Genomic DNA, 27930 nt, shown 5'->3' with positions numbered 1-27930 from the left:
ACCGCATATGGAAATTGCGGGACAGGGTGATTTTGACATTCCGGTTTCTAACTCCACAAAAAGAGGCAAGAAAGACTTGGAAGAAAAAAGGGTGTAACATAGTCAAATGTTCTACCAACAGCTTCCTTGGTGGAAGGTCTGCACTCTCTGAGTGCATTTCTAGTTGTTTTTGTTCTGTGTTTGAGTTTGCATGTAGCGCTTGATGTCGTGTACATGTATTGTCAGGGCCGGATTAACGCACAGGCTATGGCTGCAGCCTAGGGGCCCCCACCTGCAAGGGGTCCCTGATTGCCCAAAAGTGAAAAATGGCAGAATTGTGACATGATGCAAAAAAAATCATCCATCAAATTGAGTACAATTGGTAGACATATCATCCTGAATTTCTAGCTCGTGATTATAACACTCTCTAAGTACATTTCTGTTGCCAATTTTGTCGTCTTGTGGGTGGGGGAGGGGGGGTGCACAGGAGCACTAGGGGCCCCAGGCCATCTTAATCCAGCCCTGTGTATTGTGTATTGTGTTGTTGCCCCCATTCCCGTCTTGTGTGCTTTATGTCTATATGTTGACTGTATCAAGTTATGATGGTGGTGAAAACGAATTTCCCTTTGCGGGCAATAAATGCTATCTATCTTTGTTTATTTTTCTGCAGGGAGCAGGAACGTGAGTAGACCACTGCAAGTACACACATGCTAACAACCAAAGCCTTGCTGAAATTTCTTTTACCTCTGCCTCAAGGCAGTCATCTCTTTATGCACGTTATGACTAACACTCACATCGGACAAATAGGTCTGTCTGTTTTTATTGCAATTGGTGGATTAAAACAATCATCTGTGGAGAAGCATGATGACAGTCATGCTTGATTTGTCCATTTGGCTTACACAGTTCAATTTGAATAATTGGTGGAATTGATTTCTAAATCAGGACTTTTAATAGCAATTTCTTCTCTCAAAACAATTTAACAGGTTTGAATTGAAGCTTTTACCAGATAAAATTTAATCTCAACTAATGTCTTTTCTTCTTTTTCTGAATTATGTTTAAACATGTTCGTTGTTCACCTGTCATTCTTCAGAATTCAGAGTAACTTGCTCCAGCGCTCACACACAAAAATAAGGGTGCTGCTGAACTACACTGCAAAATGGTGAAACCTCACAGCACAGCAGAGGACTTCTCAGGTTTTGGCCGCTGACCTCAGAGCGTACAGTAGTACTGGTTCATGATGACCTTAGCCGGCTCACCTCAGGCGTGGACAGATGCTAGCATCGTCAGGGCTAAAGCATGCTCTCTAGACCTGCCATCTCTATGCCTCCCACCAGGGCCGCTGACAGCTGTGGCCAGGCCCAGGACAAAAGTCATCTGAAGGGGCCCCCCACTCAATACATTCAATGTAGTGAGGAACCAATTCTGTGCCTCCTGTCTCCCTGGGCCCGGGTCAACTGGCCCCTTTGTCCCCCCCCTGTCAGCTTCCCTGCCTCCCACAGAGGACGTGGCCTATAAGCTTCCAGCTCCTAGCTCTATTTCTGTCCCAGCATGCACCATGGGATGGGATCAGGGCTTTGTGTTCTGGCCTCATCTTTGTTTATAACCGCATGCGAAACATAATCAGACCTCTGTGTTGGGATGGACAGGGTGTTGGGTGGCCTGCCAGAACAAACACTCCTCTTCTCGCCCAGGTGGGAAAGGGGAGGGAAAGGGGAGCGGGGGGCTGCTTATAGCACAACACAAAGCCGCCATGTGTCATCTTACTGAGCCGATAACTATGACCGACAGATGCTGAGAACACACATCTTACTGAGCCGATAACTATGACCGACAGATGCTGAGAACACACACACACACACACACACACGCAGGCAGGCACGCACACAGGCACGCAGTCACACACACACATACACACACACACACACACACACACACACACACACACACACACACACACACACACACACACACACACACACACACACACACACACACACACACACACACACACACACACACACACACAGTTTGATTATTTTATTTGGGAGGACCAATAATTATTGAGAAACAATACAGTGCCCCAAACAATACTACAGTAGCAATAATGTGTCAAAAAAAAGGGAGTCCAAGGCACTCTTCTTGTGAAAAAATATTAAAAAGCCTTTATTGAAACATGGCTTATAAATTTAAAAACATGGGAGCAGAGACCCACGCGTTTCGGCGCAAGCCTTCTTCAGGGTGCATTATTAGCAATAATGTGTCTTCTACATAAATGCAAAAGTTACACTGGCCTGAAGCCTATTCAGGGGTACAAGTGGCATCTCCTCCTCCAAATATGCAGACACACACACACACACACACACACACACACACACACACACACACACACACACACACACACACACACACACACACACACACACACACACACACACACACACACACACACACACACACACACACAGTTTACTTTCTGAAGCATCTTTGCATCTGTTGCATTAACGACGGCAACTACAATGGGTGCAGAGATCTCTCTCACACACACAGGCACACACACACACACACACACACACACACACACACACACACACACACACACACACACACACACACACACACACACACACACACACACACACACACACACACACACACACACACACACACACACACACACACACACACACACTAGTCATTAGTTGTCTGTATCCTACCTTTTTTATTTAACCCCGTAGCTCAGAGCCTATGGTATGTTATAACCTTACTGTCAACAAAACTGTAATGGCTATGTCTCTTATGATACTTAAGGCTCTTGGTACTGTCATTACTGTTCATGTTGTTGTGATGTAGTTCAGTATTTTTAGCAAATAGTCAATAGGCCCACCGATGACCCCATCTGCAGTGTTTAGTGTCCACTCTTCTGTCAGGTGTTATCGTCCTGTTGATTTTTACTGTAGTGAGAGCATCTAACACTGCCTTTACAATAACCTCTAACTTCTCACTTTGATGTTAACATTACATAACATAACATTAAATACCGCAGTACTCAATGTTTCTGAACCTCTCTCTGTGATGCAAATAATATGCTACATTAGTTGTCTGAGCTCTCTCTCCAGTGTGTGTCCATTCATGGCTGTATTCGTCAGAGGCCTAGAGTGTGTGTGTGTGTGCGCACTTGGGGCTATGGCTGTGCTTTGTTTCAAGGCTTGCACACGCGCGAGAAAGAGAAAGAGAGAGAGAGAGAGAGAGAGAGTGAGAGTGAGAGTGAGGCTATGTGTGTGTGAGTGCGTGTGTGGGTGTGCGTGCCTGGGTGCGTGTGTGGCTCTAGCTGTGGCTGTGGCTCGAGCTGTGCAACCTCAACTGCTTCCGCTCTGCAGAGGGTGAGGAGGAGGAGCAGCAGGAGCAGGAGGAGCAGGAGCAGCAGCAGGCGGATGGGGAGGAGGGAGACGAAGGTAGTGCTGCTAATGCTAATGCTAATCTCTGCCATTGCTGCTCTTGGCCATGAATGACCAATGGGTACATTCAAGGCTCTAAATGAACCCCAGCCAACCGGCCAAATGCTGGTGAAAAATCAGTTTGGCTGGTAGAAAAAGACAACTCACTAGCTAATTTGACTGCATGGTGAGTGTGTCTTTGGCTCGTAAGGTTGGGTATTGATTTAGAGTCCTGGGTACATTACACTGTAAAAATTAAAAAGATGCCATTGTGGGGGTAACCCCTCAAAAGGTTCTCTGATGAACCAAAAGGTAATTGGAAGAACCCCAAGGTTTTCCAAAAAGGAACTTTCCGATTTGTTTTACAGTGTATGCAGAAACACAAAAGCATGTGACTGTAAATGCAACTCCCTTGCAGCCACATACTTCTCATTGTGTTTGTGCTATATGCATGCGTGTTTGGCTAGATAAATGGCTAAATAATTCTGCCCTTTATTACAGTTATTCTGCCAACTCCAAATGGATTTTTTTTTCTCAGTGCAGAACCGTATCCATTCCACAACTCATGTCCACACTGGTGACAATGACTTGTAGTCCATTACAAGGCGAAATCATCGTTTACAATCAAGTCAACTGTGGAGGGGATAATATCACTTTCAAGAGAGAACTAGAATCACATAGGGATGCGCACACAATGAACACACAGGACAAATCGTGTGATGTGTTTATTGGGTGGAGTGTATTGGACATGTGTGTACTGGAAGGAGCGCAATGTTGTTGCAAAGGTAACGATCAGAGATTCTTTAAGTATATAGAGATATGCCAATGTAATAGGTTGCTATGGGCACCTAACATGACCAGGTTCTGGTCTGCCTAAAGGGGCGTGTCATAATACTCCTAGCATTGAATAGAACAGTCCTTAGGTCTGCCTAAAGGGGGAATTCCCCCCCTCCCCCTTGCAATAATAGAACCCGGAAACAATGGGCCAATGGAACCTCTCTCTCTCTACTCTTTGACTATATTGTGTCTTTGGCTGAGTGACTATTACATGTAGATGTGAAGAGTCACCCATGGTACATCTTGGGATATCAGAACGCTGTAGAATGTGCCTTGTCCAATCAGGAATAGCTAGTTAGAGCTTACCGTAAACGCCAGGGATGGTAGTGACATAGGCTAGGGCTCTGTCAAAAATAACTAGATGTGTCCATTCAAACACTGTTTGTTTCATCCACACACACACACACACACACACACACACACACACACACACACACACACACACACACACACACACACACACACACACACACACACACACACACACACACACACACACCAATTACTTACCCATGGATATACTGTACAGTACACATGTGCATTTACACACGAGAGAAAGAGAGAGAGAGCAAGAGACAGAAACAGAGACAGAAACAAGACAGAAGCTTTTGAACCTGTCATGACAAAGGTTTAGCGGTATGATTAATATAGCATGGTGACTACATAACAAAATGGAAATGTTCGGTTGTGCCAGGAGAGGTGAAGAAGGGAGATAGCTGTGTGGCTGAAAGTGGTGGTGGAAAGTGATAGGAATCTGTCAGCACACAAAGAGAGACAGACAAATGTGCTAGGGAAGCCCCTATTAGAGTTACTTCATATCACATCATTTTGTTGCCAGATGTTTCCATTTTGAGAATCAGGGTCATTTAGGTGGCAAAGCCAAAGAAAATGGGTACATATGAAGAGTTCAAATGTAAAACCCCCTAAGTGCCTTTTCAGAAAATAATCTTAATTATTTTTTATTTAATACAAAGGTATTTTATTCACGTAATATAACTATTTATATGTATTATCAAGTACATGAATGTAAACCAAACCAACAACGGGGTTCTCTAAAAAATACAGACGTGCAGGTCTTCAGAAGTGGAGTTGAGGGGGTTTGCATCTGAACTCTTCATATGTAGACAGATTCTGTTATGATACATATTATGATCATATATATGGGGTCCATTGGAGCTGTTTGTATGTAGGACCCACAATTCAGTGCTACAACCATGAGAGGATTGAAACTTCAGACTCCAATGAGCAGTAAACAAGGCACCCAGATAAGTAGCCTACGGATTGTGGCTGGATTGGCCATATGGCATACAGGGCATTTGCCCAGTGGACTGTTGATGATTTTGGTCTGTCCCTCTCCTACATGGTATCAGTCGTCCTGCATGTCACTAGAGCAGCAGTCAGATATTAACTAAGCATTTTGACTGTTAGGACCATATTAGATGACCAAAAAAAAGTCAAAGTCTTCATTGTCTCTCTCAATGCCTGCTGGACCGATCTAGGCTAAAAATGCCCAGCCTGATTTCCCAGCCCTGTTGCGGATTGTTTGGAGCGGCCGCCGTTCGCTGGCATTCATGGCACACATGTATTGTGCATCTGTGAAGCTGTGGATTAGTGGCCCCTGTGCCGACGGCTCCTCTCTGGATTACCTACGTTATTTGAGTCTCTCGTCTCAGCTCTTACAGTAGGCATGCATAGCCAACACTCACCCACTCAGCCACCACCACAGGCTTCACATTCATGCCATGCTCACAGCGTAAATTCCTTATCTGACAGATTTATAGTGGCTGGCATGTCAAAAGTTGCAATGAGCAAAAATTACTGCAAAGGTTCCTGGAATATCTTCATGATGCAATTCAATGATGCATATCGTTTGACATATCGTTTGGAACAGTCTACTTACTTTAGCAATACATAGGCTACTATTTATCCATAATGTATGTATAATGTATAATGTATAATCACCGTTACAATGATTACTAATTGATCTCATTGCTTGTAGATACTGCAGGTGAACATGGAGAAGGTATTTATTTTGACATTGCTTTCATTTTATGCATAGTTAACTTGTAACTTAATAATACAAACCCCAACCCCGATGAAGTTGGGACGTTTGGTAAACAGTGAATAAAATCAAAATGCTATCATTTTCAAAACATTCAATCTATTCATTAGATGGAGAATAGTGAAAAGACAACATATTAAGTGTTAAAACCGAGAAAAAATATTGTTTTGGGGGACATATGTACTCATTTCTAATTTGATAAATCCAACACGTCTCAAAAGAGTTGGGACGGGGATCAGTGAAATTTAGTGAACATCCAAATAACATAAAACAACAAAGAAGAACATTTCAAAATGAATTGTACTGACGGACAATATAGGTGTCCAGGTATAAGATCATCACAGAGAGGCTGAGTCACTCAGAATTAAAGATGCAAAGGGAATAATTACCATAGTTATTACATACATTTTTGAATTCCCTTTGATTTACCACGATTGAGTGTATATAAGACATATTTTTGTTAATAAAATCATTGTATAGGTTCATGACATCATGAAATATATATTGGCTGTAGTCTCACTCTAATTCCTGGAGTGCTAGAGCTATTGAAAATTGACCATATTAAGAATGCTTAATGCATGAAAATGATACAGGGGTTTAACATTCTCCTAAGCACCTGAGCTCACTTGAAATAGACCCAGAAGACATGGGAAACTGTCCTTTGCTTACAGAAGTCAGCAGAAGTTGTAGAAGTCCATTCTTTTTGACAATAATAGAGCATTGCACATCCTGTACAGTAAAAATGGACCATCCAACTTGTGTTAGTGCTAGCTTCAAAAGTCAGCCTCCATGATGGCATGCGGATGAAGTAGTGCATTGGTTAAGATTGGTCACTCATCTGTAGAGTTAAATACAGTGCTGAATGGTATAAATGGGTTTTAAACAGCATGAAAAGCCACTCATGCATTATATTTTGAAGGGAGATCTTCGATTACTGCCACATAGTAAGGTCAAATTGCATTCTCTACTATGTTTTAACAGTTTGGCTCCATCATAAGGACCAGCAGGTGATAAAATGGTGGGTTTTTGGTCAAGACCTGTCACACTGTAAGCACTACAGAAAGGAAAACATTGCAAAACATGACAAGGAATACACCCACCATTTAAGTTGGTGAAATCATGTCCAAGATAGGAATTAACACTGTTTTTTATATAAAATCATCTCATCGGTTAATGTATTTAACTGTTAAGTGTTGTCTTTTGTTTTGTTTTTAGTCTTCCTCGACATTTGCTGCTATTTATTGTCCCCGTCCCAACTCTTTTGAGACGTGTTGGATTTATCAAATTAGAAATGAGTACATATGTCCCCCAAAACAATATTTTTTCTCGGTTTTAACACTTAATATGTTGTCTTTTCACTATTCTCCATCTAATGAATAGATTGAATGTTTTGAAAATTATAGCATTTTGATTTTATTCACTGTTTACCAAACGTCCCAACTTCATCGGAGTTGGGGTTTGTATATGTGTTAATATATAGGTATTGGTATATGTGTACCTAGTAGTCGGTAGCTATAGATCATAGGTTCTTATAGATTCTTTCATAGGTTTTATATATTACTAACCATATGTGTTTTTATCTGTCAAGTCAAGTCAAGTGCTTTAATTTGTCACATACATTTTACATGTAGTGAAATGATGAAGAGCTGATCAGCCCTGCAACGTTTTTTGTCTGTGATGCTTTTTTTTTCTTTCTGTTTTCTTTCTGTTGTGTATGTGCAGCTGAGGAGACCAAGCCGAGACCCAAGTAAGGGCACAAAACGTTGAGTAAGAGACTGTAGCCCAGTGTTTTTCAACACGGGGGTCGGGGCCCCATTTGGGATGACCTGGAATTCAAATGGGGTCACCTGAAATGTCTGAAAGAGTGTGAAAAAAGGAGTACTTATAAATACTAGTTAATATAACGTACCTATTCAATATTCTCACAATTTACAATGTTAGCCATAAATATCTATGGGTTTAATACCCTACAACCTATATAGCTCAGTCATGTCATGAAAAACTGTGTGTGTCCCCAGAAATTTGGGATGTCAAGTCAAGTCAAGTCAATTCAAGTCAAGTCAGCTTTTATTGTCACTTTCTTCATAGGCACAAGTCATACAAGGAAAATGAAATTACGTTTTCTCTCTGTACCATGTCAAAATGGGGTCCCATGCCAAAAATGGTTGGGAACCACTGCAGTAGCCTATTTCCCAGTAGATCTAAGTCACCCGTGACTCACCTTCTTCTACCCGCATCACTCTCTCTCTCTCTCCTCCTTGTTTATCTCTCCGCCTTAGGCCTTCTTTCGCTCCTTCGGCACTCATTCCACCCAAGATACCTGACGGGGAGAAAGTTGACTTTGACGTATGTGAGAAAGAGCGTTTCTGTTGTATTGTAACTTGATGCAATTGCCTGAATGTCTGTTGAACGATGACTGAACTTGTCTCTGCAGTCTTGAGTGACAAGACAACAAGTATAACTACCAGGAAATGTGGTTATGAATGTAAATAACTGGAATGCGCAGGTGTGCCTTGCTCATAGATGAGTAAGAATGGGCACTTTATGGACCACATGGGACTTGTTTAATTCTTATATGAATTATTGTATTGTTTTGCATTGTATTGTATTATCGTAGTTTGTACATATACCGGCACTATATCTATTGTACTGCATCTGCATGAAGTATATTGTATTGAATGGGCTCTGTTGTGTATACCGCCTTGTAACTCTATTCATTAACAGCTTGAACTGACACACATTTTGCTGTTGAAATGTATACACTAAAAAAGTAGATACCATTCAATGGATCTATCTGCACACCAATAGACTATGGTTGAGTGCCTTATTGATAAAAGTTTTTATCACTTTTGTACATAAAGATCCATCTGTGTTGGATTGGCATGTCTTCCATGAACCACTGTTGCCTCAATCACCAGTCTTACTTTAACCCTTGTACCAAGCACAACCAAACATAGCCTGCACAATATGCTCTTTTATCTGCACCGTAATCCTTACTGCAGGGGAATGCATGCTTCTACATTTCTACACTGGGCACAACCAGAACCTCACAGGAATAAATACAAAGGTGAAAAAATCTTCTGCTTTCACTCTGTTGCTATAACAGGACATCCACCGTAAGCGCATGGAGAAGGACCTCACAGAGCTGCAGAGCCTGATCGAGGCCCACTTCGAGAACCGCAAGAAGGAAGAGGAGGAGCTCATCTACCTGACAGAGCGCATCGTGAGTCCCACACCAGAGAGAGTAGAGAGAGAGAGGTTCCATTGGCCCATTGTTTCCATTGTTCCCCTTAGGCAGACCTAGGCAGACCTAAGGACTGTTCTATTCATTGTAGGAGCATTATGACACGCCCCTTTAGGCAGACCGGAACCTGGTCGCGTTAGGTGCCCATAGAAACCTATTATGTTGGCATATCTCTATACTTAAAGAATCTCTGCCCACACCTCCAGTGGTGGACAAAGTAAAAGTAAAAGTACTTTTGTGGTGTAATTACAACAGTATAGCACATGATACTACATAGCTGTTACACCGTTTACTCCATTGTACCTACCTATTGAGATAGACTGTGTTATTACTGAAAAACAATAAAAACTCAACAAGGACCCACCACAAACTCAATCGAAACTGTGCAGAATCAGCTTATCGTACGACAAGTACATTGGAATACTTTTTACTCAGATAAGTTACCTGTGTTGGAAAAAAACGGTGTTTCCTTTTTTTACTTTTACTTTGTCCACCACTGCACACCTCACCTCTCCTCCCCTCTCCTACGGTGTAACCAGTTAGCAACTTAGTAAGTTATCATTTGGGAAATTGCATTGCAATTAAATTTGTGCTAACTGAGATAGCAAACGACCCTGTTGAGAAACGTGCCCCAGTGTGACAGTGCTGGCATAGGCCTACTGTAGTCACAAGCATGCCACTTTAAAATGTGTTCAAACTACATTTGCCTAAATTTGCAATTTGAAAAATTTGGAGCTCGGTGGAATGACACTCATCTGGCGACAGTCAGGTTACCCATCAGCCCCTTATCTCATACACTGCACAAAGTGTAGCTTGCATGTCAGGTTAGTTACAACCAGGGCTCTAAATTAACACCAGCCATCTGGCCAAATGCTGGTGCAAATTCAGTTTGGCTGGTAGAAAAGAAGACTTACTAGCTACTTTCACTAATAGTGAGTGTATGTGTGGCTAGTAAAATTTAACATTAATAGCCAAATTGGCAAGTGATAAAAAAGTTAATTTATAGCCCTGGTTACAACAGAATCCTTACTGTTATCATATTTTCTAAGTAACTGCTCTATCAGAGTAAGTGCACTCTGATAGTGCCCTGTAATTGATAAGGTAAAGGGTGGCCGAGACATGCATTGCAATAATTTAAGGATCCTTTTGTGAGCCATGATCACTGTCTAACTACTGCTTATACCTACATAGTTACTGTATGAGTGCAACAATGAACAGGCCATCCCTGTCCTTCAAACAACTCAACTCTCCCATGCAGGAAACCCGCCGAGCAGAGCGAGCAGAGCAGCACCGAATCCGGGCCGAAAAGGATAAGGAGCGTCAGAACAAACTTGCTGTGAGTGCAAGAACACACATTCAGGGCTGGACTGGGGCAGAAATAGAGCCTGGGCACTTTTGGCTTAAAGAGGCCCCTCCTAATTAGCAACGCAGAACTGACTCACCGGTGGGTCCCGCACATGATGACTCAGGCGCAAACCAAATACATGAGTTCACCATGTTTATAAACATGATGTTGTGAGGAGGGGCAACTGGCAGCCAACCACTTGAGTTACTTTTTTGACCGACAGCGGTTTTCTACAATCAGAGGTTGAGTTGTGCGCAGCCAGGAGAAAACAAAAATGTAGAACCCATGTATACTGTTGATGTCACTTGCGCCCTAACCTTCTTGGTGCTCAGTCCAGCGCGGTAGACAATAGAAAGGAAACTGGATGATTTGGCCAGGGAAGACTGGAGCACTCAAATACTGTTTTGTTGTTATTTTTGCGGTGCAAGCATAATGACTAATGTTTTGGCGCAGTGCGTCAAACCACACAAGTATCACTTCACAGAAAATAAACACATTATTTCCATCCTCAAGCAACAGCATTGGTTAGGGGTGGTTACGAAATTGTAGACCTACAGTATGTCTTGCTATATAGATGTTTGCTTGCTATGTGCTTACTGTTATAAAAAGTCATTAAGAAACAACGAGACAATGACAATCAGATCAGGTTTCCAATTGGCTTTCGCGGAAGAAGAGAGATTGAGAAGCCTGGGAAACGTGTTCCTAGTGTGGCATCCTTGGTCTCTCTGTCTCTCCTTCCACGGAGGCCGTCTTTAATGGAGAACACATCAAAGAAGAATAAACATACAAGGTCATAGTTCAGCTAAGTGGTAACTTGTCTGAGACAAACTTGGGAGAGATGTCTCCTCCTGGTACAGATGTCACATAATTCACAGCAAGAGCTCACACAGGGACAGAGTTTAACCAGACAGAGTTTAACCAGAAACACAGAAAGCAAAAGTCCTAACTACAGGTTATAATTTTATCACACTTACTGTGTTTTCTACTACCAATATTATGTGTAAAGGTGGTTGTGCAGGTTAAGCACCACTGGTTACTAAGGTTACTAATAGGTACGTAGTCCCATAATGTATGCCATTCCTCCAGTAGAACGCTGGAATAGTCACTGAAAAGTTAACCAGCATATTGCTACACGACTACAACATAACACAGGGCCTTTAGTGATGCACTATGACTTGATCATTGCCATTCTTGTAACAGCTAATTTAACGCGCCTTGTTTTGACGGGTTAATTACGGGATATTCCCTGCATGTAATTGCGATCAATGTTTTGCATATAGACGGTAGCCCTCGAGTGAGTGAGCAGGTGTGGACCTGAATAAATGATTGACATGCTTTGCTTTGCTTTGTGTGGCTGTGGGCAGGAGGAGAAGGCTAGGAGGGAGGACGAGGAGGCCAAGAAGAAAGAAGCCGACGATGCCAAAAAGAAGAAGGTGTTGACAAGCCTGCACGTGACTGGATACATGCAGAAGGTAGGCTACAGACACTGCTAGCCAGACACTGTAGACACAGCACGCCCGCACGCACACATGCACGCACGCACGCACGCACGCACGCACGCACACATGCACGCACGACCCCTATAATTGGAGATAATCATTGTAGGCATGCACATGCACACGTGCACATGCACACACACACACTCTCACACACACTCTCTCTCACACACACACGCACGCACACACACACACACACACACACACACACACACACACACACACACACACACACACACACACACACTTCTTCTTCTTCTTCTTCTTCTTCTTCTTCTTCTTCTTCTTCTTCTTCTTCTTCTTCTTCTTCTTCTTCTTCTTCTTCTTCTTCTTCTTCTTCTTCTTCTCCTTCTCCTTCTCCTTCTTCTTCTTCTTCTTCTTCTTTGTCTTCTTCTTCTTCACTGAATGGTACAAAAACCTGATTGCCGCAATGCAAACATGCAGGATAAAGGGTGGTGTAGAAAGTGGAAATGTGCCACATTTTTGTACCCTGTTGTTTTTATTATCCATTGATATGTGTTGTGTGTCTAAAGTGGATGAAACTTTGCTTGATACTGGCGTCATAAGCATGACATGTCAGTGTCATAACAGTATCATGCCACAGTCATGGACATTATTAAAAGTTGACATTGTTAGGGATGCCTTTACCATAACTGAATGTCACTTAATGGCAACTGTCATAAATAAATAAAAAGTTTATGATATTTGCATGTTTATGTAAAGAATGTAAAGGGTAACCCTACAATGTTTTGCCCCGTTGTTGCCCCGTATGATCTGAGCTCTAAATTAACAACAGCCAAATGCTGTTGAAATTTCAATTTGTCTGGTAGAAAAGACCAACTAGCCCCTTTGACCCATTCGTGAGTGTGGGTTTGGCTACTATGATTAACATCTACTAGCCATTTTAGACCTTTTTAGAAATAGTTAATTTAGAGCCCTGATTATGATTAAGATGAAAGTGAAAGCCCAACTGGGAAACTCCAACTCCCATTGTCATTGTGACACAGCACTGCACAGCACACAAGTATTCAGTGCACACAACGAAATTGCATTTATGCATCACCCGTGCAAGGGGGAAGCCCACAAGGGAGCAGTGCGGCAGGACGGTGTCATGCTCAGCGTACCTCAGTCATGGAGGAGGATGGGGGAGAGCACTGGTTAATTACTCCCCCACCAACCTGACGGGTCGGGAGTCGAACTGGTAACCTTTGGGCTACAAGTGTGACGCCCTAACTGCTTACCCATGACTGCTTAAAATGTCTGTGTGTCTAAAATGTCTGTCCTTGTGATCATGTGTCAGTCTGATAGGAGGGGCGGGCCGAAGAAGCAGACGGGCCGCGAGCAGAAGAAGAAGGTGCTCAGCGACAGACGCAAGGAGCTGAACATCAGCAGCCTGAACGAGGACAAGCTGAGGTGAGGACAAGGGCCCAGGCCAGGGGGCCCAGGAGGTAAAGGGGGCCCTAAAGCCCAAACCTCGCTCACATGCACACACCACTCATTTCCATTATCTGATTACTGCCCGGGACGGGCCTACCAGGCTCATGCCCAGGGGCCCAAGAGTAATAGTAGTAGTGGTAGTAGTAGTACTACAATTTCATTGTCCACATGGGGGAAACTGTGTTTGCAGTACAACTGCTGCCACCAGACAGAAGACACATAAAGGCAGGATTTGGGGGGGGGGTTACATCTCAGAGACGTACTGAAAATAACAGACGTAATATCTCCTACATGACTCTCTATGGTGCTGGTTATATCTACAACCAAGTAGTCCTTTCCTTCCCCTTACTTAGCTAGGCACTGCTGCTATGTTGTAAGAAGATAAAAAAAATCCTTTATTTGTGTGTACACTTTTAAGGGCTGGCTCTGTGTTTGCTCTTAACTCAACTGTACAGTTGTGATATTGTGCTGTATAGATATGGTTACACTTTACTTTACGGATCGCTAATAAGGTTGTAATTTCATGTTAATTTCATAGTTATTTCATAGTTATTTCAGGGTTATAACTGTTTGTTTTTAGTAACAACAGCAAAATAACCATACAGTTTCCAGTGCATTGTGGTGACACCCTGATGACTCACAGCACGGTGACACTTTGTTGACACACACACACACACACACACACACACACACACACACACACACACACACACACACACACACACACACACACACACACACACACACACACACACACGCACACGCACACGCACACGCACACACACACACACAGAATGCACTGGAAACTGTGTGGTTATTTTGCTGTTGTTACTAAAAACAAACAATTATCCTGAAATAACTATGACATAACTATAAAATTAACACGACATTAACACCGTATTAGCGATCCGTGAAGTAAAGTGTTACCGATATGTACATGTTATTGTGTGTAGGCTATATACAGTAAATGGAGCGCCTTGTTCCCCTAACTTGCCATCTCCAAAGTGGTCATTTGTCCAGTTAACTCTACAAGTACTGTACCACAGCATTCTGTGTTTATGCATGTTGTTGCTCGTAAGCTTCTGCAATTTTAAATTTCTGAACCACATCCTTTGCCGAGACACAGAGTGGGCTCATATGCTGCACAGGTGTTCTGTTTGTCCTTCATATTCACAGAGACACAGAGTGGGCTCATATGCAGCATGTGTGTTTTGTTTCTCCTTCATCTTCACAGAGATAAGGCCAAGGAACTCTGGCAGTGGATGCACCAACTAGAGTCCGAGAAGTTTGAGCTGCAATACAAGTACACACGGCAGAAATATGAGGTGGGCACTATCTGTTTATCTACACCCTTGCAGTGCTAGTTTTTTCCCTCACTTGCCATACCCCGTTACGACACGGCGTTATAAATTTGCTGTTACCAGAATGGAAATGACCAAGTTGTGGCGCATTACTAAAGGCCCTGTGTTTTGTCATATAGTAAGCAGTAGTACTATGGTAGTTCTCTTTTATATGGCTATTACAATATTCCACTGGTGGAACGGCATGCATTATGGGGCTACTTTCCACATTATGTATACCGTTGTTCAGACATACTGTAGTAATGTAGTAAAAAAATCTTCATCTTGTTAAATTTCAAGATTCAAACAGCTTTATTGTGTAATACATTGCCATATTAGAAAACTATATTTTCATTAAAGGCCTTTGAGTGTGTGAGCTTTTGTGTAATATGTCTAGTCCAGTTCAGTACGCATAGAAGTGGAGATGCTGCATTCTGTTCTAACTGTGGAAGAGGCATGGTTGAAATCTTCAAGCAGAAACACGGGAAGGAGATGTCCTAGAGACTGCATTGTTGAAGCGTTCCAAAAATGATCCATCCACGCAAACATCAATTTTTATGACACAAAAGAGACACAATGGCACATTTCATACCACAAGGCGTTCCATTACATTACATTGCATTTGGCAGACGCATTTTTTATGTTGGATATAATCATAGCTAACATCACTGGCACATTTTTTTACCCATAGTGAGTTTTTTTATTAAAAAATAAGTACATTCCAGAAGTCAACGCTTCGTTTGTCTCAGCACACAATCCCCAGAACCTTTTGTGAGAGTCACATTGAGGTCATTTTCAGACTTCCTCAGAAGTGCCACACCTTTGGTTGTTATGTAAGTATTTTGCAGAAAGAGAAAGTTTGGTTTGTCTCAGCACAGAGCCCCCAGGGCCTTATGCGAGAGTCATGTGGAGGTAGATTCAGACTTCCTCAGAAGTGGCACACCTTTGCTTACTTTCTTTGGCTGTCAACCAGGGCCCTACTGGAACAGATATGATCTGATGTGCTATGTAACGTGATGATTGATAAATTTAAACATTTTTTTTTTTAATGACAGGTTACGGTCCTCCGGAACCGTGTGAGCGATCATCAGAAGACGTGAGTACCAACCACACCCGCCCTGCAAACAAGTGTTATTTTACGCGCTTATAATTGTTATAGTAGTACGGTAGTTGTTGTTGTTGTAGTAGTAGTATAGAAGGGTTACATGGTGCTACTCAGGCATGCCGCTATTCATTTATGCCGCTATTCAGACATTGATGTCTATTGTCTGAATACCGGCACGTTTCTCACCCAAAACCGCCATCTCTGTGGTTTGTACTACGTTGCTCAGGTTATTTCAGTTTGGGGAGAGTGCATGCAACTACCCTAACCCTAGCCCTACCCCTACGGCATGTCGGGTGTCGGGATAGCGGTATGTCTCAATAGCCCTTGCCCCTTGTGTAAAAGTATTAGTGGTAGCAGTAGTGGTATTGTACTGTTATTAGGGCCCGAGCACCGGAGGGTGCGAGGCCCTTTTGCTCTTGCTCGGATTATTATTAGGGGACAAGCAGCGAAGCTGGCGAAGGCCCCTAATGTATTGTATTAGCTGGTTTTCTTATTATTATTCTTGAGTCACCATTCTTCTCCGACTGTAAGTCTATGGCAGCCCATAGAACCGTACGTAGGAAAATGCTGTAAATCGGCACACACATTCGGGCCTGGCTCAGCATTACCCACAGCAATTTATAGGTCCCCAGCCCCAACGCTCTAGCGCCACCAGCAGGTCAAAGTTGCAGGTACATTTCTGCTTGTAACTTTTGAACTGCTGGTCCAATTTTCATGAACTTGGTATCCCTGGAATTCTTGAGCCAAGACGAATCCAACGCACCCTATGACGTCATTTTCCGCCAGGATAGTTTTCCCGCCATTTTGAATTTTGTGAAATTCAATTAAAATGCTACTTCTCCCACAATTTTTGACCAAATCGCCCAAAACTCGGTATAGTATCTCTGGACTGAATTTTACATGGGGTCTCAAGGAATATTGGATATCTTTTATCGTTTAGCCGTGACAGCCAATCAAAATTATCGTAAAAGTGGCGAAACAGGAAGTGAGGTCATATCTCAGAAACCAGATCCCCAGATCCCCAGCTCTAGCTCTGTAGCGCCACCAACAGGTCAAGATTTTAGCTACATTTTTGCTTATAGCTTTTAAACCATTTGCTCGATGTAAAATATATTACTATCACTGGAATACTTGGGCCAAGCCGAATCCAACGCACTATATGACGTCATGTCAACGCAGAAGAGAAATTCCACCATTTTGAATTTTGTAAAATTCAATAAAATGCTACTTGTCCCACAATTTTTGTCAAAATGACCTGCAAAAAAGTTCACATCATCTTCAGACTGAAGAATTTTTGATACCTCTTATCGTTTGGCAATGACAGCCAATCAAAATTGTCGTAAAAGTGGCGAAACAGGAAGTGAGGTCATATCTCAGCAACCGTTTGTCAGATTCTTTTAGGATTTTTTACACACATTCTAGTCCATCCAATTACCTCCCACAAAAAAATCCAGATCCTCAGCTCAAACTCTCTAGCGCCACCAACAGGTCAAAATTCTAGCTACATTTTTGCCTGTAGCTTTTCAACCATACGCCGGATTTTCTAAATATTACTATCACTAGAATCCTAGGGCCAAGCCGAATCCAACACACTATATGAAGTTGGGACCCACTAGTTTGACGCCCTTTCGGTACTTACGTGGTACGTCACATGGTAATCAAACATTTCAAACAAGCGATTTAGGGTTAGGGTTAGGTTTAGGGTTAGGGTTAGGGTTAGGGTTAGGGTTAGGGTTAGGGTTAGGTTTAGGTTTAGGGTTAAAGGTACACTGTGCAGGAAATGGTCAAAAAAGGTACTGCAACCATGGTGTTCATTGAAAATGGGCTGCCTATTGCCAAATTTGATCTTTACTTGAAAGTTTACGTAGTAATAAACAAATGTTTTCTAGTATGGTCCAATTACAGTCATTTTTGCAGCTAAAAATGGCTATTTTTGGAAATTCAAAATGGCGGACCATGGAGAAGATCCCCCTTTTCATGTATGAAAAGTGCATTTTTTCCAGTCATAATGAATACTTAGAATTTGATGGTGGTGGAGAGTATTCATGAAAAACTTAACATTAGTGAATGGGCAGTATGAATTCTGGAAATAAACAACTAAAAATCTCACACAGTGTCCCTTTAAGGTTAGGGTTAGGAGTAGGGTTAGGGTCGTATGACGTAAGACGTAAGACGTAAGTACCGAAAGGGCGTCGAATTAGTAAGTCCCATATGAAGTCATGTCAACTGGAACTGCCATTTTGAATTTTGTGAAATTCAATAAAAATGCTTATTTTATTATCCTACAAATGTTGTCAGATTTTCACAAAACTTGGTAGAGATTATCTCTGGACTACTCTGCAAAGACACTTTAAAGGAATTTATTACACCTCTTACCGTTTGGCCATGACAGCCAATCAAACGCGTCTGAAAGTTGCATAACATGAAGTGAGCTCATATCTGAGCAGCCCTTTAACGTATTCAAACTAAACTTGGCACACGTGATCACCACCCCATCCAAGGAATACACACCAAAATTGGCGAGATTTTGTCCTAAGGGAGCGCTGCAATTAGCAAAAAAATGCTAGGAGATCAGTTTTCTTCTATGTGATGTTTATGCCAGCCCATAGAAGAAAAAAACTGGCATTTGACACATGTTATTACATTACATTAGCACCTGTTTTTCACCTATGGGATGTTTAAGTTAGCCCATATGATCTTTATAGGAAAATACTCGCACTCCCTAGCACTCCCCTTAGGTCCCCACCCAACCCTCTAGTGCCAACAGCAGATTTCTGCCTGTAACTTTTGAACTGCATGCCAAATATTAAACACCTTGATATCTTTGGAATCCTTGGGCCAAGACGTAATCAACACACCCTATGATGTAATGTCCACCCAAATAGAATTTCTGCCATTTTGAATTTTGTGAAAATCAATAAAATGCTCCTCTTCCCTCAATTTTATGGGATTTTTTCATGTCGGTACACATCATCTTTAGAACAAGCTTAGCAAAAGTTATCCTTTGGATCCTGCGCTGACATTTTTCGTTTGGCCAAGACAGCCAATCAAAAACATCCTAAAAGTCTCCAAACAGGAATGCTCTCTCTGCAGAGGATGTGAACCACATCAAATGAATGCCCTCTAATTAGGTGGTGATTGTGAAATGTTGACATTGGATGAGTATCATCTTATCTCTGGATCTGAATATGCCCATATATCACATTGTTACATGCCAGGTCTGATATTTTCTCTGCAGAGGAATGTATTATTGGAATCCGGCATGCAAAAACAGTTAATCTTATTAGTATGCAAACGCTATTAAAGGTGCCGGTATGCTTGCTGCGAGCTGTAAATTACGCGCGTCACCGCGAGCAACCGACAGCACATGCTTGCTTCAAAAGCAGTTGACCAAGACGCAAAATACTGGCGGTATCATCCAGGGGGCAGAGAGCACGCAGTATTGGGATGCGGAAATTGGGAACACAGATGGCAAGGAAAACAACAAAACAAAAAGAGGGGCTCCCTGGGCAAGGAAAGAATACTGCTACTACTCCTGTATGTGCATGCTCCTTTTTCAAAGTGCAACAAGGAAGTATGATCACAATGTTTGACATTTCGGACAAACTCAATGAGACACTCTTAAAAGTTGCCGCCATTGTCGTGTTCATATCAAGCACACGCATGGAACTGCGCAGTCCATATTACGATTGCCCCCAGCGAGTTTGAAGATATTGCACCTGACGCACGCATTTGGCTGACGTGTCCAACGCGCGCGAAATTGACATTAATACGCATGTTAACGCGTTCATGAACGAATCGTGCACGCGCTCGTGTATCTTGCAGCAAGCATACCGGCGCCTTAATGCACTCTCTGCAGAGGATGTGAACCAAATCAAATGAATGCCCTCTAATTAGGTGGTGATTGTGAAATGTTGACATTGGATGAGTATCATCTTATCTCTGGATCTGAATATGCCCTATATCACATTGTTACATGCCAGGTCTGATATTTTCTCTGCAGATGAATGTATTATTGGAAACCTGGCATGCAAAAACATACAATGGATGAGTATCGTCTTATCTCTGCGTTCTCATGAAGTCACCTGTTCCAGTAGAGCAGCTTTCTACACTCTTCCCTCTCAGCACAGGGCACATGTGGTACACCAGAGTCACGTAACTGAGTTTCACCCTCATGAACTGCATATGAATTATTATGTGAACATAGATTCGGAAAATAGGTATACTGAATACTGAAGCTTTATATCACCTTAGTTGGCAAACACCACCCCCCCCCCCCCACTCAATCTCAATATAACACTATCATAATAGTCTACTCTGCACTGAAACAGCAGCATTTTTTAATAATGCCATTCAAATCATTTTGTTAAAATGACACCAAATACAAGAACATGAGTGGATATTTATTTGGATAACACACATATGGTATGATATGGACTGTTAGTAAATGTGCAGTGAATTATTTCTCACACATTTGCTTGTTTTCACTGCTGGTAGATTTTAACCAAAACCCCAACTCAATACAGTATTACAACCACTACTTGCTGTTCCCCAGCAGTTCAGGGGTTAATATGAAACTCGCGCTGATCCAATCAGAAGCGCCTCTCTCTCTCTCTCACTCACTCACTCACTCACTCCCACACGCGCAGCAGGAAAGCCACCTCTTCTCTGTGTCTCCCTCCGTGTAAATGAGCTAGTTGTCTCGTAACCTAGCATGTTTAGCTAACTTGCTACAGCCAAGGCAAGACAAGCCAGGCAATTTTACAGGATGGATTCACAAAGCAATCAAAAATAATGTCACTTGTGCAAATTCTGCATACAGTATAGCATGATACTATTCCAACTGTAAGTTAAAGTTACAAATGGAGTGTTTATAAACAGCAGCTGTTGCCGTTTGCTACATTGTTGTATACTGGTACTTTTCAAACGCATTATAGTACCGTTTTAAATGCCTTAGTACCTCGGTACTTTTTTCATACCGGTATACCGTGCAACCCTACATTGAGCCCAGTCTCGCACAAAAATCAACTGTAAGCTTTGTGGTGCCGTCACGATATAGCCTCGTTTTTCGTGGTTGGCCAACGCTCGCTGCCTCTGTTGGGCCGGTCGCTGTCGCCCGTACGAGAGTGAGAGAGAGGGAGCACTGGCACTGCTCCCCAGTGTGAATCGTCTTGGGCCCTCTCCCCCTCTCGTCGAGGCAACTTTGGCGGACTCACTGCTTGGCCCCGCATTGCTGCTTGCAGTGACATTTGATTTTTGATTTTTGTTCATGGCCCCATTCCTAATATAAATAAGCATCTACTGTAAAGAAGTAACTATGTGTACCAATTGTCATGCTTTTACCACAAAGTACCAGGTAGTTAATATGGGCTGGCCATATTTGATTTGGCAGCCATCTTGTAAACAATGATTTTTCCCCCCGTGACGCCTCCAATGCTAATATTAATCAGCATATCAAGGATATGTGTACCGATTTTCATGCTTTTACCACCAAGTGTCAGGTAGATTCATTAATATGGGTTGGTCATATTGGATTTGGCGGCCATCTTGAAAACGATTATTTTTTTGTGACGCCTCCAATGCTAATGTTAATCAGCATATCATGAAGGATATGTGGACCGATTTTCATGCTTTTACTACCAAGTCTCAGGTAGATTCATAAATATGAATTGGCCATATTGGATTTGGCGGCCATCTTGAAAACGATGAATTTTTCGCGATGCCTCCAACGCTAATATTAATCAGCATATCAAGAAGGATATGTGTACTGGTTTTCATGCTTTTACTCAAAAATGCACGATCAAATCACCCATCCGCCGTACTATTTGTATTTCTTTGTTTTTCGAAGTACTTAATTGCTTACCAATGCAGTTTTCAGAGCAAATCAGTGCTTGCCATGTGCTTGCCATCACTTATCCTAACAGTTAGATCATCAGGTGGTTTCAAACACACAAAAACTCCCATCCCAGCATTGCTCATTGCTGTTCACGCTCTTTTCATATCGGATGCTCGTTTTGGGCCTCATGCTTCCTGCCCCGTGTCCCCTGAGGGACAGGGATATGCTTGCTGTGTAAAAGAAGAAGGAAAAATCCGCACACTGTTGCTACTCACATTTATTAAACACATCGTTTCGACGGTGCCTTGACACATTGATGCTGGATGTTGCGTTGCACAACATTGGCCCTGGCGCCTGGAGCTGCATGACGCAACATTCAGGCTCATGAGATTTGAGGCAATGTTATTAAAAATCTTGGAATGAACACATTCTAATGCAAGATGAGGGTCTTAGCGTTTAAATGCAACTTTTTGGTTTTTTTATGTGCATGTGTTATGAGATATTTTGTTTTTTTATAGGCTGAGAGCAACTTTTTTAAAAAGGGCTCAGGCAGTCAGCAGCCTTTTTTTGCAGGTGCTTTAGGCATCAATGGGTTAAATTTCCCATGCAACCGTGTGTGACCGATTGCACAGGACACTTTTCACGATACTGGAGGTATCGTCTAGGGGGCAGATAGCCAACGGGACATGTTAATGTCCACAATTCTTGACTCTACCGCGACCTAAACATAGAAGTTCGGAAGATCACACCTTGTGGACATCTCTATATTGCAGCATAGTATGCATGCGTCTGCGTACCTTGTGTTGGGTGTTCTCCCGCATGCAAAGTTTACATAAAATATGCATGGTAACGCATTCATGCATGAAGCACGCCTGCACACGCGCAGCAAGCATATCTCCAGCCAAAGCCGACCTTGGTCAGCTGACCCCCTGGCCTGGGCATAGGCCACCTCTGGGACCAGCGCTATCTCAAGGACAGAGGCGCATGTTGTCACCAAGGCAGGCAGGCAGTAGCCTGATTATTATGGACTTTCAAATATCTTTGAGAATTGGTCTGACCAAGAGCATAACAATTGACATTTCCAAAATGGCATGGTTGACCCGCCTCCCTAGGTTTGCTACTGGTTGACTGGTTTCTGACAGAGTGGGTGGAGTTCCCAATTTTTCTCGAGATCATAAACAATATTTACATTGCTCTTGACCTGACTAGTGGCAACACAGCAGGCAGCCCCCCCAAGCCTCTGGATGGTGAATGAAAGCTCATATTTTGCTACAGTTGTGGCGAATTTTACTTTCAACTGCTCACTGAATTTTCGCTTGGGGCTCCTGCTGAACCTAGAATTGCCTCTGGTCATGAAGGAGGAATAATGGAAGGTGTCCCGGCCTAAAGGGTGGCAGCAGGAGGAGTGATAATGGAAGGTGTCCCTAAAGGGTGGCAGGAGGAGGAGGGATAATGGAAGGTGTCCCTAAAGAGTGGCAGCAGGAGGAGGGATGATGGAAGGTGTCCCGGCCTAAAGGGTGGCAGCAGGAGGAGTGATAATGGAAGGTGTCCCTAAAGGGTGGCAGGAGGAGGGATGATGGAAGGTGTCCCTAAAAGGGTGGCAGGCATGGTAACACAATAGCTGGCCGTCGACCCAGATGGAGGGCTACAATGGCAGGACACAACAGCTGCTGCATCCACTAAGCCTGTGGTGAAATCAGTGTTTATAAAAATACACTCCTGTGACAAAATAACGAAGACCAACCCCTGGCCCCCCGCCCCATGTTGCATCCCCCAAACCTCAACCTTCTCTGGGGTCCCAACAACCCCTTCCTGCCCTGGCCTGGGCTCTTTGTGCTTCACCTCCCCTTGTTATGGCCTTCAAACAGAGACAAACCTTTTAGCCTTTTAGCCTTTTCTGCAGTCGGATTGACTAAAACCTTTAGCACCCACTTGGCAGTTTAATCTCTCAGACATTTTCTGTAGACGGATGTTTTTGCAGTTGGTTGACTGAGGGATTGGAGAGCACTAACAGAGAGAGTGTGTTGACTCAAGCCTTCTATTTACCTTGTTCACATTGACACTACTGGGGCTGGGAGGTTGCCGCAGGCCAGACGGAGAGCTTTTGAAGAAGCTGATTTATGTTCATCCAGGGGCAGATTACTGCACTGGCCTACTGGGCCCAGGCCCCAGGCCCCAGGCCCCAGGCCCTAAGAGTCAAATGGGCACCTGAAATCCAATTTCCAGTCATAGTGCGTTGAAATTAGGGCTGTAACAACACAACTCACAATTCGAATTCTATCACGATTATTGACCTACGGTTCAATACGTCTCACGATTTCTGAAACGTATCTCATTGTTTTGTAGCACATCTAGCAACACTAGCAACACCCATTGGGGGGGGGGCTTTCTTCTTGTCCAGCCAAGGGGCCCAAGATCCGGTGTCTAGGCCGGGGAGCATGGCCATTCTCCACAGGAGAGCTTGCCTCTGAGGATGGCTGATCTGTTGACAGTGAATCCCCAATAAAATGGCGGAATGTTAATTCTCTCAGGCCAGGAGGAGACGCGGGGACTGGGGACGTCCACTCACAGTACTGAGGGGGCTTTTATCCATCCAACTTTTTTAGTTTGTTCGTTTGTGTGTGTGTGTGTGTGTGTGTGTGTGTGTGTGTGTGTGTGTGTGTGTGTGTGTGTGTGTGTGTGGGTAACAAGAGCCTCTGTTCTGGAAGGATAGCTGGGTTCCAGAGAATACGCCAGGGATTAAGACATGACTGTGTGTGTGTGTGTGTGTGTGTGTGTGTGTGTGTGTGTGTGTGTGTGTGTGTGTGTGTGTGTGTGTGTGTGTGTGTGTATTGTTGGGTGTGGCAGCTGGATGTGTCATGCCATCTGTCTGTCATGTCAGAGTTGACGCACAGGTGTGTGTATGTCTCCATGTGGACACACACACACACACACACACACACACACACACACACACACACACACACACACACACACACACACACACACACACACACACACACGTCTGATCCCATGTTCTTTGGACCCTAGATAGCCTCCGGAACAGTGCTGACGAAACATTCTCAGACCATGAAGGCCTGATTCACACATAACCAGTGATCAGTATTACTAGTAGTTCAACTTTATTGTCCCCAGGGGTAATTGTGTTTGCAGTACAAACGCTGGTTTCAAACATGAGACACAGACAGGCATAACAGAGAGCAACAGTCAAACAGAAACAAAAAAACAAAACAAAGAACTGCACACTCTAGCACGCACTGGATTGTGTTGAAAGAGTAGAAGCACAGCAGCCTGACACACCCGGTTCACCCGACTGCAGATATGTATCTTTGTCATGCCAACAGAACTAGATTCGGGAACAATAAAGTCAGGCTTACACTGTGCGACTTTTTGCCCGATTTTGCCACGATTTGTCACTTGCACAACTTTTTGAGAGTCAGGCCAATTTCTTTCTCAATCGTAGATCAATCTTGAGTCTCACATCGTGTAGTGTACATGGTGGAACAATAAGCGATTTCACCTCACGATCATGCAATCATAGGGTCGCAAGAAAATCAAAACTGTTTGAAATCCTGGTCGTCCCTCGTGAGTAAATCGCACAGTTAAAGCAGTGCTACGACCTGATTTGACACTTCTCGGGCACAAATTGAGGGGCAGCGCGATTCACTCTTGAGCGCGTCCTCGTCTCCACCTCAGGTGCGCATGTTCCCTCCTCTGCAGACCCGGAAAACATGCCTGTCGTGTCGTACAGTGGGAGCATTCTGCTCGCATCCGACTGTAGGCTCGTATAGTGTGAGGACATGAGTCGTGAGACTTAAAGGGCAACTCCTGCCAATTTCAATGTGCTGTTGTATTGCTCACGCTACCCTTGACTTGTCAGTACCCAGTGACGCCGCATTTTTTGGCTCAGCCCTTTCCGAGATATGAGCTATTCTAATGGGGGCAACTTTTGTTTACATTTCAAAAAAACATTTTTATTCATTCTCAAAAACATCCAAAATGCAACATCAGCAGACAGCTAGCAAAGAGTGATACCTTTTGGGAAAATATTTAGAGTAGGCCTATGCTCATTTTTAAAAAAAAAACATGTAAACAAAAGTTGCCCCCATTAGAATAGCTCATAACTTGGAAAGGGCTGGGCCAAAAACTGCGGCGTCACCTGGTACTGACAAGTCAAGGGTAGCGTGAGCAATACAACAGCACATTGAAATTGGCAGGAGTTGCCCTTTAAATAGTTCAATTCCCACGTGCAGTGTGAGAAGGAGCTTAATACCCACGATTGAAAATATCACAGTGTAATGCCCACCTTTAGGGTGTACCTCAGGAAATTTCCCCACCATACTTCTCCCATCCATGGTTGCTTACATTGTATGCTTCACCAATCCCTGGGCTCCCTGCCACAAGGGACACCTATCCTGGGCTTTCCTCATATGGTGTATGGTGGGAGTTACAGTACACAAGTAATGGTCCACTTCTCGGAGGGAAGGTTGCATGATGGAGTGACCATCACTAGGGCTATTGGTGTGAGTTTTTCTTCTTTTGAGATTGCTGACCAAAATATTGTAAAACTGAAAAATTAGTAAAGGTCGCACCATGCATAGATTCTTTATTATTACACAGACGCGTTTCGGACTGAGGAAGGCAGAACGCCAAAACGCGTCTAACGCGTCTGTGTAATAATGAAGAACCTATGCATGGTGTGACCTTTTCTCATTTTTTATTGTGACTTGTCATTGGCTGTTGGTGCAGCAGTCATAGCCTCAGTTTGGTGCCGCAGAGGGCCTGGGTTCGAACCTGTGCAGGGCAACTTTACACTCAATCGTTACAAGAGGAAAGAGTGGAAAGTGAAGAGTTTCATTGCAAAACAGTGTATCCACCATTTTTGATTTTTTCATTTTATTTTTCGAAACGACTGGTCAGAAGTCCTGTCATTTATATGTGAATTCTTACCATTCAAACCTACAGTTTAAGCCTATATAAAATGCTATTTGCAATGCAATGCACTGGCATGGCCAATACAAATATTTAAATTTCCCAAAATGTTCCAAAATGAATATACGTCATTTTGCAATGAAACTCTTCACTAAAACTGTGACTTGTATTGGATATCTAATGGTCTCTCTGTGCTTACTCAAGTTGAAGCTGCTGTGAGTTGTATTCATGGCCGTTGCTACCATTGAGGACACAGAGGTCATGTCCTCTGTATTTTTTTTTTTCAGAAAAATAAAATTTATCTATGATGAAAATCGATGTATAATGTTATCAGCAATGATAAATGCGACCTGTATACACCACCCCCATTTATCCTCAAGACAGTGATGAATGAAAACGAACTTAAGTGTTTGATTGAGGAGTTTGAAGCATTCTAAATGTACAGTATGCAGTACAGCACGCAATATTTGACCTCAGTATGTGGAAATGTCTCGTTACGGCCCTGTTTGTATTGGATATCTAATGGTCTCTCTGTGCTTACTCCATAGCACCAAGGGGGCCCGAAGCAAACGAGGCTTGAGGAAGTGACATGGGCAACGATGAATGGACAGCATGCAGGAAACACACATGGGAATTGCATGCAGCAGACACACATGGGAATAGCTGAAACAGTGCTGTGTTGTGCTTTATGTTGTACTGTATGCAGATGTATCCGTAATAACACTCAAATCTACAAACACTTCATGTTGTTTTTGAATTCTAGAGAAATATAGAATCCCATTAGTCCATGTTTATAAAAATGTTGTTTTGAATGCAATTGTTTTTAGAGATTTCATTAAAGTTAGAGTTGAGTTGACTACTACATGACTGCTTGCTTTTCTTG

At 43.0% G+C, this 27930-nt stretch overlaps 1 protein-coding gene across 1 annotated transcript; it reads left to right on the top strand.

The window, feature by feature from the left end:
* Positions 1-7: 7 nt before the first annotated feature.
* On the top strand, positions 8-27903 carry tnnt2b (troponin T type 2b (cardiac)). Its single transcript, XM_063216265.1, has 13 exons — positions 8-93; positions 650-660; positions 3357-3431; positions 6250-6273; positions 8035-8059; positions 8592-8658; positions 9419-9535; positions 10815-10892; positions 12266-12373; positions 13698-13810; positions 15069-15159; positions 16230-16270; positions 27596-27903. Exons 1-13 carry the CDS (start codon positions 8-10, stop codon positions 27633-27635), a joined length of 876 nt encoding a protein of 291 aa, XP_063072335.1. The 3' UTR covers positions 27636-27903.
* The last annotated feature ends 27 nt before the right edge of the window (positions 27904-27930 follow it).

The sequence above is a fragment of the Engraulis encrasicolus genome, chromosome 14, assembly GCF_034702125.1.
Source record: "Engraulis encrasicolus isolate BLACKSEA-1 chromosome 14, IST_EnEncr_1.0, whole genome shotgun sequence".
Lineage (NCBI taxonomy): Eukaryota > Metazoa > Chordata > Actinopteri > Clupeiformes > Engraulidae > Engraulis > Engraulis encrasicolus.
This window is presented reverse-complemented; position numbering and strand designations above follow the sequence as displayed.